The sequence below is a fragment of the Corapipo altera genome, unplaced genomic scaffold, assembly GCF_003945725.1.
Source record: "Corapipo altera isolate COAL_440 unplaced genomic scaffold, ASM394572v1 180, whole genome shotgun sequence".
Taxonomy (NCBI): domain Eukaryota; kingdom Metazoa; phylum Chordata; class Aves; order Passeriformes; family Pipridae; genus Corapipo; species Corapipo altera.
The window spans coordinates 6,165,081-6,177,218 of NW_020884915.1; the positions used below are offsets into that span (position 1 = coordinate 6,165,081).

Sequence of the window (12,138 nt, forward strand, 5' to 3'; positions counted from 1 at the left end):
GACAAATGAAAACTGAGAGGCAGCAGTTGGTTTACAGCTTCCTGATTTCTTTCACTTCTCTGTGTGTGTTTCTATAATTCAGAAAGCTCATATAAGTCATCATCAGGATAAAGACCAGCTTATAGCGTAGTACAAGTTGTAAATGTGCTATTGCCAGGTTTTTCCACAAGAAGACACAATTATTGCAATATTTACTACAGAAGATACCAAGAATGAGATTAAATTGTCAATTTGTGTTTAAAAGAACAGCTTTTCTTATCTGATGTTTATGGTTTTTACACTATGTGTGCACAGACTCATCCTTAGTTTTATGTACAAGATTCTAAATGCTGTAGAGCTGGGATTTGTGGATTTTTAGGTGTTTAACACCCTCAGTATGAGAGTGCATCTAAAAATAAATTGTTTACTTCAGTTCTGTGTCTGAATACGTAGAGCCATTGCTTGCTGAATTTTACCTAACAACTCCTACTGCTTCCAATGGATGAAAAATAGGTTATTCCACATTTTTGTCATACATAATTTGAACAGGATAGTTCTATTTAGAGGTGATCTTTTATTACTCCAGAGAATTGAGTTGTCAGGTTCAGATGGTTTTCTTTGTGAGGACATCAGATACCAAAAAAAGCACAGCTACTGTGTTTTTGATGGAAAAATATATATATGTAAGAGCCTGTATTTCTTGGTTAGAAAAATTGCTGATTCTCTTAATTTTGTTTCAGCTTTACTTTTGGAAGCTCAGTCAACACCGTTTCAAATAACTCCTTCAACCATGGCAAATATTGTGAAAGGCCTGTATACACTACGACCAGGTAAAAAGGAACAGTGCTTGTGCTAGTCTCATACTGTGATATGTTTCCCTAAATATGTATTTTCCTACATGTGTATAGTCTCTATTTAATGCACAGTTAACAAAAGAATGTATGTTGTGTTCTGTCCATCATAGTGCTTAGTTCTGCCCTGGTTCTTGTTGCCCATCTCACCTGCACAAGGTACCATGAGAATACCAAATACACTTAAAAACACCAACCCAATCCTCTGCTCTGGAGACAAAGGGCAGATCTGTATAAAGGAGTATGGAAATGGTGGAAGTTACATTGCAAGTGGCACTTTAAACAGTCAGGTCTTTGGCATGAGGTGAATGACTTTTTCTTCTGTGAAGCCATTGTTTGGTTGGTATTATTTCATGGAAGAGCTTAATTTAACCTGTGGACACATCATGGCACCTTATGCAACAACAATTACATTGAAGGGAAGGTGGTGTTGCAGATTTTGATCAATTCTGTACCAAAATCTTTGGTTCTGTAAGTTTTGGAGAACTGAGCAGAGCTTTACTGTGTGTTTGAGGAGTTTTTAGAAACAGGAAGTGTTCAAAATATCCATAAATAAATGGTACTTGCTTCCCTTCCTTTTACAGTACTGAGAGTTTCTCCTTACCTTGGTGTGACTGAGAGAAGGGTTGTGTCTGAGCTTCAGTCTATTTTTGCTTTGCAATCCCCGTTTGTGGAATAGGAATGAGGATGGGAATCCTTTACAAAAGTCCTTAGTGCAATATTTAGCATGTAAGCCAGGAATGTGGTGGACCCTCCATTTACAAAATGCATGGATAAAGCACTTCCAGGAAGACCCAGATGATTGACTTTAGGTTATCACTTGAACAGGTACACATTTGGCTTCTCAAACTTGTCAGCCTTTGAAAAACCGAGGAGCTTTATTGCCACTCCAACCAGCAGAGCCCAGGAGAGGCTTCTGGGTGTAAAAGTTCTTGGGTGCTGCAAGTTCTTGAGGGTGAATTCTGGAACCATCCGGGCAAGTGCTCCTCTTGGATGGTGCTGCTCCCTTCCCCTGTGGGATGTGTTCCATGGGATGTGTCAGGGCTCTGGGAGCACATGGCTGGGAAGGAGAGCAGCAGCTGTGCCCAGAGGGAGGTGCTGGGGATCCCAGCAGGGCTCTGAGCTGGCTGTGCGGGCAGTGACAGGAGGACGATGCTCATGTGCCTGCTGGCCGTGGGCTTGCCCTTCACTTGCTCTTCTCTTATTTGCTCTTCAAGTTGAAAGTACCTAAAGACTGTCAGGCTTCAAATGTTGCCAGAAAAGACTCTCTTCTAATTCCAGCTCAGCACTGGGAGCAGTCCTTTTTAATAGCTCCAGCAGTGATCTGGAGAAAGGGGTCGAGTGCTCCCTCAGTTTACAGACAACACCAAGTTGGGCAGGAATGTGGGAATTGGGATGTGCCTTAATGAATAAATTTAAAAGCATCCCTGTTTTCTAAGTAAAGATTAGATTTAAGATAACTGCTACAACCTGTGGAAAGTCTGGCTGCAGTAATACCTAAGGGCTGTTTATTTTTCTCAGACCTTGTTATACAGTTGCTATAAAAGCAGTTTTCATGCTTTGCTCAGTCTCTTCTGTGTTTCTTATAATCAGCTGTGAAGCAGTTTTAAGGTAAACTGTCTTGCTCCTGTGAGGCAATGTTCAGTGTAGTGAAATTAAATCACATTTCTGTCCCGAAGCTGAACTAGTACAGGTTAGAATTGCATTTGTTCATCTAAGCTTTGGAAGAGCAGGGAGAGAAATGCATTATTTCATTTAAAATGGAGAATGGAGAAGCAGGGTTGTGTGATGATATTGCTGTGCTTTTTAGAAGTAAGGCTCAGGTACATTTTGTGAATGAGTTTCCTGGAGTAAAGGGTCTACAATTATCTGATTATCAAGGTGAATTTGCTGATCCTCAGTTGCCCGTCCTTGAGAGTGTCCAGAGACTCAGAAGGTCTTGTGAGATGCAGCAGGAACTGAATTTCAATTTGACGTGGATTCCTTTATCTACATGTAAACATCTGATTTTAAGTCTGATTATTTATTTTGCTTTAAGACACAATTCCTATGGTTTTTAGGGATGGTTTGGGGTTTTTTTCTTTCTTTTAATTCGAGATACTGATATGTATTTAAAATAAAGTTACATTTGTCGAAAGTAAAATTTTTACAAAGTATCTCTTCCACATGTTTTGTTGTTGCTTTCTGTCTTTTTACAGAATGGGTACAGATGGCACCAGCTTTATTTTCTAAATTCATCCCAAATGTTCTCCCCCCTGCTGTGGAATCTGAGCTTCAGGAATATGCTGCTCAAGACCAGAAACTTCAAAGAGAGCTTATTCAGAATGGATTTGCAAGGTAATAGTTATTAGTCTTCAGTAGTGATTGTTCTGGACAGTGCTGCAATGGTAAAAATGGATGCACCTAAAAATATTGAAGAAATAATTTAAGAGTTCATAAAAAACTTCCACAATTCAGTATCCATATGAAATATTGGCCTTATTTTCCATGCGTTGGAGCACTAACAGCCCTGCAGATGGTACCAGAAAGTAGATGATTGGAAGGCTTGAAATATTTTGATGAAGCAGATTGCTTTCAGTTCATGCATCCCTGTGTTTTGGTTGTGCTTCTACTGCCTGGTCATGCTCTTGTTCAACTTCAACATTTACTTTGGCTGTTTGTTTTTTATAAGCTCTCCTTTTTGGTTTTTTTTTTTTGATGCTTCTGAAAATGTCAGTTGATGATTTCTCCTTATTCCACTTTCAGAGTTATTCATACAGACAAGGTGTCTATTTTAAATAGGCGTTTCTCTTCTGAGTGTTGAACTGGGAGGGGCAAAAGGGGGCAGAACAAACAGTAAAAGTCCCAGCAGAAAATGTTCATACTGTGCATTGTTCACTCTGGGTGGTACCTGTTACTCTTCATCTTTCCTGTTACCTGTGCAATGCTCCAAATCTGGTGCTGTAGTTTGAACACCCACTAGGTGTGGGTGTGTTCAGTGTCAGATGTATTTCTGGATTTCATCCCACGTAGTTTTCCTCAAAGGTAATCTCTGTCTTCAAAGCTTGGTAAATTATTGAGCTTCAAAGCTCTACTGTTGACCCAAATGCAAATGGTTTGGTGTAGACTCTCCTTGTAAGGCTTTCTGTTGACTAAAGGAGTTTTTTACAGAGATATGCATAAAAATAAAGCCATAAGAACTTGAACTAGTGCATATGGCCCAAGAAATAGGAGTTTGACACTTTGAAACTGAGTAGGAATATAATGCTGACAAAAGGATACAATGCACAGAACAAAACAAAAAAAGGAACAATTTAGTTGTGTCTAACTTTCAATCTTGCTAATTCTGTGGGTGGCTAATGATAGTTCTGCTTACAAGTGCATTTCACCAGTTTCAGAGTTCTTAGGGAATTAAAAATGAGGTTTCATTCAAGTTGTAACAGTCTACATCCACAAAAGCAATCGGTTTCAATAATGTTTTTCCTCAGTTGCCTGAAAATGAGAGGCTTTGTTAGCTTGGCTGTGCAGTTCTTTGGCTGGTTCTGTAAGGAGGAGACTATAAAAAGCTGGGAGAGGTAGTAAGGGATGCTGACCATTGCAAAGACTAAATGCCTACATGGTGCTGTCTTGTTACAGACTTTGTGGGATCCTCAGAATGTATTTTAGCAACTCCTGGTTTTATGCAGAAAATTCTCTGACTGTGGGACTAATGCAAATTTGTAGGAAACAGTTTCTGTCCTGTGTGATAGGTGTGGGCAAAGAAAAGAGTAGGGCTTGAGGACAGTCACACAAGCAAAAGCTAAGTAAAGGTTTCTGTGTCACATATGAGTCTAAATTCTGACTCTTCTTTTTGGCTTTCTGGAGGATGGGACCTGCTGGGTGTTGGACATGTGGAGAGTTTTGGTATGCCCTGCAGGTTTAGAAAATTGCCCCCCTCCCAACTCATGCTTTTGTGTAACTGCTGTTTCTATGTAGCTTGCTTTCACTTTAGGAAATAAAAATGCAAACTAAAACTTTGCAGAGGAATAACTGATGGATGGCACTTAGTCTCTGATGAATGTGTTTTGCACAGTGCATTTTATAGGGTTGTGCTGTGGGTGAGTCAGTGCAGTCTGGTAAACATGGGGGTTATAGAAAGTGTTAGATTTGAGTGTCATCACTGAAGGGACACAGGCAAAAGATATTACCTCTACTTCAGTTTTATTTGCTACATGGCATTTTTCAGTGGTATTTGAAATGCATTTTGCCTTGAAAGGTATTTCAAGATGTAATGTGCTTCTTCCTGTTATGAACATAGGTTATGCTTGTTTATGACTTGTCAGAATTTTTCTGAGGTTATATTCCTACACATACAGATGTATAAAAAGGCTTTCTCTTTTATCAAGTAGCATGCCAAGTCTCTTCTGGGTTAGTATTAAATGTCATCTGTTCTCCTTTAATTGTACCAGAAAATGGTGATGTTTTTGCTGCTGCATTTCCTGCTACAATAGCCACAAGGAACACAGCACAGTGAGGTGTCTTCAGCAGCATTAATTGCATGTCAGGCTCTTGTTGAAGAAGGAAGTTTATCACCACTATTAAGTACTAAAATCTGTTTAAAGAGCAAATGTGGTCAGCTCAGACTTGCCTAGAGTCTGATTGTTGGGCTTTGCCAGGAGCATCTTGCCTTTTCAGACTGATAGACACAGAGTTTTTCACATGGTTTTATAAAGTTTGGTTGAGGAGTTTGAATTGAGGAATACAGTTTTATGTGTGACTTCAGACCATGCTGAATATGAGCAGTTTTTCTCATCTTCATTTTCTAAAAAATTATCTTATGATATCAAACATTATTATCCTCTGAAATCCGTAACAAAAAGGTGAGCTAATTTAATCTACAAAATACAGCTTTATCTTTTTGTTTTAGTAAATTGACAGTCCTGCAGTAGTGTTATTGTTATTATGTTTGGATTTTGTTTCTAAATCTCTACAAGTTGATGGTTGTGCTGAGGTATTTTGCTGTTGATTTGAAAACCATCAAATGGTTTGGGTTGGTGGGGACATTTAAAGTTCCAACCTCCCTGCAATGAGCAGGGACATCTTTAATTCAGGTTATCATGAGAATACCTTTCTCTCCCTTCTTTCCCAGAGGTGACCAGTCACGCAAGAGACCTGGAGAAGAGCTTTACAGTAAGTGTGCACCTGACCCTGCCCTCCAGGTTGGGACTCAGGTGGTGGTGGGCTTGTGGGTGTTCAGGGTGGTGAGGTGTCAGAGGCTGCACCTCCACGTGTATCTAGCTGCCTGCAATGTAACCTTGACCACACCAAGGAAAAATACAAATTTCTTGGATCTAGAGTCTGGCTAGCTCTGCCAGAGTCCCACAGCCACTATCCTGGATACTGAGGCCTGGATACTTGATTTAAGTGGAAGCTGAGGTCTTGAGGAAAAAGAACATAGTTCTCCCAAGTCTCTGCCTGCTCAGGATACACGTAACAGGCAATGCTATGAGCCAGTCCACCTCTGTAAATCACCGACTGGTGTGTGTTTCTGACTCTTGACAGAATGGAGAGTTTGGAGGGTTGTGCTTTGCAGCTTGGAACCCTCAGAGATGTGTCTGATCCAGCACAGGATCCCCTGCCCTGGGTTACTAAAGGCAGCGTACAAGTGTTGGAGTCATGCAGCAGGGAAGTTCTCTTCTGCTTGTAGCTGAAGCCTCTTGCTGCATGATTGACTGTGAGGTTCTTCACTTTGTTCCCTTAATTTCCTCCAGTGTAGGAGAAGAGACACAGAGAGGAATTGGCTGCTCTACTCCAGGCAGCCCTAATTTGGGTGCAGTCGGTCAGAGGTCTCATCTCATTGATCTTCTGCTCATCTTCTGTGCTGACTAAACATTTGGCCAGGAAAGACTAGTCCTGTACAGTCTAGGTTAGGATTGAAGTACAAGGCCCTGATTGTCATTAAACAGCCTTGGGGTTTGGGGGATGGTATCTCTTGGGGACTGTTGTTAACTTTTGTTCATTTTATGGCATTCTTTCCACCGAGTTTCCTCTGGTGCTTTCAGCTCAGTATGTTGGCTTTATTTCTTACCATAAAATGCCAGATAGTTTTGTGATGAACTCTTATTGTAAGCTGAAATGAATGAATGGACATTTATATGGTAAATCAGCTTCTTTTTGTACTGTTAATGTTTTACAGGCAATGCTGTATTTTTGGGGAATGGGGGCAAGGGACATAATGTGGAAGTTCAATATGAGAGAATTTCTCAAACTTTTTTCTATAATTTCAGGTGGCTCATCAGCTTGTGCAAGCTCCAGGGGATACAGATAGTGAATATACTGGATCAGCTTCTATTCCCAGCCAGAACAGACACTGGAGGAGCACAGATGGTATCTGGAGCCTCCTTTGGCAACTGCTGATACTCAAGCTCTGACACGAACTTTGCCTCAGAGAAGAGTTTTGGACCTTCTTCTTTGTACAATGTCAGTTGCTGCTACAGTTGGGGTGACTTTGAAAGACATGATTCCTTGGTCTGGCCTATCAACAAGTTCATGTTCTGTGACTTCTGTGAGGAATGCACCTTGAAAAACAATCCTTTCAAAGTGGAAGTGGGCAGCCGAAATCAGCAGCTTCCAAAAGCATTAGAATGGAAGAATCCTTTTTGCACTCTTTTCTTAATATTAAGGACATTCTTAAAACTAGTTAACACGTCAGTGTATTAGTTTTTGAACTTCCAAGTTATTTTCTGGAGCTTCTACTTAATAATAAGAATAAAGTTACATTATTTTGCAGTATTTGTTTGTTAGTTTAGAAATTGTCACCTTTTAAGAGTTGGTCCCTTTGTCACCAAAAATTGGGAAATAAGCTCTCCAACCAATTTGGTGGGTTAGAAAGCCAACATCACTGTATTACCAGTGCTGGGTGCATGGGGATTGCTCCACAAAGCATGCATACCAGCAACCTAACAGACCAGCTTATGTTCATGGAACTAATGCATATTCATCACATTTCCATTACATATTCATTACATTTCCTGAATACATCCATATGTGCTAATTATTTCCGTGGACTTATTTGGATGTGGTTCCAGATCTTCTAATGAATCTTTTCTCCTTGAGAATATCTCAAATATGTGGTCAGGTTATAATGTGCTTCTCTTATCATTTTTTTGCTCTGACACACAATCCTTGTTCTCAAAAGTTAAGACATCTGCTAGTTCATATTGATCACTGATACAGGTAAATAAGGAAGCAATAGCTGGCACAAGACTATTAATCATAGATGTAGGGATCAAACACTGTTTTACTGAGATTAAAAGAATTTTCCAACATCTTTCCCCACTGCTGCATAGACTCCTTTTATAAAAAAAAATATAACTTGTTCGGTAACACCATGTAAATGTATCTTCTGTCAGGGAGTTTTCGATTCCAGATTTTTGGTTTATCTCTTGTTTTGTTACTTGGTGTTTTGAAATCTGTTTTCCTATGTGTTTGTACTCTGTGCCTTCAGCTTGAGCACTTTGCGACTTTATAGACCATATTTTGTTACTGCAAAATGTGTTCTCGAGGAAAAACTTGATGTGAACAAACATGCTGCAAAGTTGCACTTTTCTCTTGCATTAAATAGGAAGTGAATTTAAGGAGGAAGGAAGAAAAGTTGAACCTATCACCATCACTAATAGTGACTTGGAAGTTTGTCCCCTTTTATGTTTCATATGTATTAGTGTTTATTGCAGGGACCAACTCTTGTAGAACCCCCCTCACTGACTTTACATTGGCTTCAAGAGTTGGACTTGTGGGTCCCTTCCAGCTCAGAATGTTCTGTGATTCTGTGATTGCACAATTTGCAATAGGTGGAGATGGGAATTCCAGACTGAATGAAATACTGAGATGATGGTTTATGCTGTGCTTTGTAGAAACACTGTGGGCAAAATTCTCCAGTCTGGGAGGTCTGCAGAGGGCGTCTCCCTGAGCACAAGATTTGCACTGGGTTGATCAGCAAACTACGGTACCTGTCCAAGATCACTGTGTGGCTCCTGTGCCACCTCTCCTGTGTGGGGAGGAGCTGTGCTGGGGCTGGGACAGTGGATGCAGCCAGAATCAGGGATTTGAGGAGTGCTGTAATGTGTGCACGTGTACCCATCGGCCTCCTGCCTCCCGGCTTGTGTGAACTCGGCTGGAGATCCAGCTGGACACAATTCCAGGAGATCAGGCCTATGGTCTGTGTCCTAATCATTGTGATGTAGGTTTTAATCAGTAGTATGGCTTATCCAGCTCTCTCATTAGGGGATCAACATACTTGAAAAGCAGCTTGACTACAGGGTTTGGGTTTTTTTCATTACTATGGATTTATTTTTTTATCACCTTTAGTTATGAAGAGAAATGAGTTGGTAATACAAGATCTTTCTGATGCAAAATAAAAGTTTGTTCTGTTTTGTCTGGCACAACTCTTATGCCTGTTTAAAGAAAAACAAAATACCAACACAACTCCTTTTATGCTTGCATGGGTTTGTTACAAAATGCAGGAAAAAAAATTGGTGCGGCAGGGACAAAGTTTCATTTTCTTTTTTTTTTGTATCCAGGCTTCCTGTAAGTGAATTTAATTCCATCAATGTCACATCATCCACTTTGGCAATGCTGTCAATTTTGAGGGTGGGGGGAAAGAGGAATGAAGATGACACTGCTGGGATTGACAGATTCAAATCTGGTTTACATATATGTTGGCATATTTGCAAAGCCTGTTTGATTTTGAGGAAGTTTTTCTTTCAAAATTAAAAGTGAATGCTTTTAGTGTTTTTATTTCTGTGTAGCAGAATGTCAACAGTCTGATCTCATCCCCAGTAGTGGAAAACCAATCCACTCTGAGTAGGGATTTTCAGGTGTTGATAGTGTTTGCTTCAACTTTGCTACCAGCTACTAAAGTTGGAGCAGAGTTAGAGAAAATCAGAGGGGTTGAAAATTTTGCTGAATTATGCTGTGGTGAAGTTAATGAAGGCTAATGGGGAACAAAAATGATTTGCCAGCTTCCAGGTCTTTTTAAGTTTTGGCTTTAAACAAAAATGAAACCTCTGATAGTGTCCTTAGCTTTAAAAATCACTGTCTGCTGAAATGGCAGTATTCTTGAGGTAAGAATAGATGCATTAACCTAATTTGGTTAAAGTTTGTTTACAACTTCAGTACCATCCTAGCTCTCATAGTACAGTGACCAAGCTCTGTCATCTTTGTCAGGTGATCACAATTTTCCTCTGTTCCTAAAGTGGTTTTACTGGTTCAGGTTTGTAAATAACATGTAATGCTTTTGCTTCATGTTTGAGGCGAGGGTTTAATGATCATTTTACAGCACGTTATTTCTGGGACAAACTTGTAGAACAATCATTCCATCAGAAGGTAAAGCATTCCTGTCAGCACTTTGTGTGCACTGAGTAGTGCTTGGATGCTCCTCAGTCCTGTAGCATTCTCACCACTGGCCACCTACCTGAGAAATCTGTTTGTTAAGCTCTGTGTTATGTTGTAAATTTGGCATTACAATTCCTGTATGGTTTGGCATTATCAACATAATGCTGAAATATTGTTTACCTGTTGAAGACATGATCATTGTGACTGAGCATGGAACAGAATACAGCATACTATACTAAATTATTTCGGTTCTCTGTAAACTTGCATTTTACTTACAGGTAAACTAACTCGGCCAACTTGAGCATTGGTACTGTAAAGCCACAATTACCAACAGCATGATCCTAACTGCAGTATTTAATTTAACCAAATAACTTGTGGTGAATCCATTGCATCTGTAGCTTACTCTGTTAAGATTAAGCAGTAAAGTTGGTTATACAATGGGTGTCCTCTCTGTGTTGCACTGGTTCTATAGCCAAACTTGCTACATTAAAATATTTTTAGATTAATTGCATTTCTTGATTTGAGACGTTGAAATACTTAAGTTCATCCTACTGACTTCTGGGATGGTTGGCAATTGCCAATATATGGCCAAGATGGTCTGATACAAATGATAGGGTGGGGGAGCTCACTGGAAAAGTACTCAACTCTTCTTCAGCTGGATCTCCTTTCTGCAATTGTTGGGGAAGCGTTTACAGATGAATAGATTGAAGAAAAAGTTTTTGACTCCTGTCATTTGATAGAAATATGATCAGCCAGATTCACCCCTTTTAATTCTTCCCCACAGGTGTGATTGTTTACTTTCTGCAGGATAAAAACCCAAACGAAACCCCCAAGAGCTACAAAGGCTGTGTGTTGAGTGACTGAAAAATGTTTTTTGTGTACACTATGACAACCCTAGTGAAAGGACTGTTTTGTAGAACTATGGAATAAAAACCCAACTGCTTCAGTTTGACTCCTGTCATCAAGCCAACTCCAGTAGAGAGGAAACAAAGTTTGAGGGTTTTTTGGGTTTTGTTGTTTGGTTGGGGTTTTTTTGTGGTGCCTTGAGGTGCATGAGGTGTCCAGAGGTAGTTCAGTTCACACTGTGAACCTTTAGGATCAGTTGACTGCAAAACAAAGGTATCACTAGGGAGGAATGGCCACTGCTTGGTTTAGGGTCCTTCCCTTTTTGCTCTGCTGGGACTGTGGTAACAGGGGCATCATCACTGTGCTGATGCCACTCGAGTTGAAAAATCCTCTTTTGGGGGATGTCTTGTGTTCACAACTCATGTAAACCTAAATTCACAGCTGGATGCTGTAAATAGGCTTGTTACTGGCAGCATTTGTTTGCCCCAGGGGAGTTTGCTGCCCAGAAGAGTTCCCTCACTGCCCTTCGAGCACCTCCACTGGAAGCCTTTAAATGCACCCCAAGATTGCTGCATCTTTGTGGAGGTGTTTGCATGAGGTCATGCTGAGCTGGGAAATACTCTCTGGCTGGTAGAGGAGAGGGATCTTTCCTCCAGGGAGAAGGGCTATGGGTCATGTCAGTGGTTTTTTCTGCTGTTCTCCAAGCAATGTGGTGCAAGGCAGTCAATCCCATCCAGTGCACTCTGCCTGTGGCACTGGGAGCCTTTCATTCCGCTTTTCAGCTGGGATAAACAATGATCTTTTGGTAGGCTTACAAACTTCAGGTACTGGTAATTGTAGCAGGCACGAACCAGGGGTGGACTTACTCTGGGAGGTGTCATTCCAGTAACTACAGGTCAGGGGAAGTTATTTCATCCCAGAGGACAGTCCTTATTTTAGCACAGATCGGTGTGACACTGGGCCAACAAGATAATTTTATACCTGTAGTGCCTGTTGACAGGAAAAGGTCAGAAAAGCTGGATTTTGTCCTTAGCAGCACCGAAATAGATGGGGTTTGGATGGGGACCAGTCACCTGTGAGGGGAATCTTCCCTTCTGTCAGGAGGGGCAGA

General features: G+C 40.6%; 1 protein-coding gene across 3 annotated transcripts in view; it reads left to right on the forward strand.

Annotated features, from left to right (window-relative positions):
• Window positions 1-10,762, forward strand: part of CACUL1 (CDK2 associated cullin domain 1) — a 48,383-nt gene extending 37,621 nt beyond the window's left edge. For 2 of the 3 annotated variants that reach the window (XM_027655258.1, XM_027655259.1), the window contains 4 exons: window positions 720-809; window positions 3,029-3,167; window positions 5,938-5,978; window positions 7,076-10,762. In XM_027655258.1, coding sequence (XP_027511059.1) covers window positions 720-809; window positions 3,029-3,167; window positions 5,938-5,978; window positions 7,076-7,116 — 311 coding nt within the window. In that variant the 3' untranslated portion in view covers window positions 7,117-10,762. Of the gene's footprint in view, window positions 1-719; window positions 810-3,028; window positions 3,168-5,937; window positions 5,979-6,559; window positions 6,715-7,075 lie in introns of all 3 variants that reach the window. The other variant, XR_003529657.1, reaches the window with a different exon arrangement.
• Window positions 10,763-12,138: the final 1,376 nt, after the last annotated feature.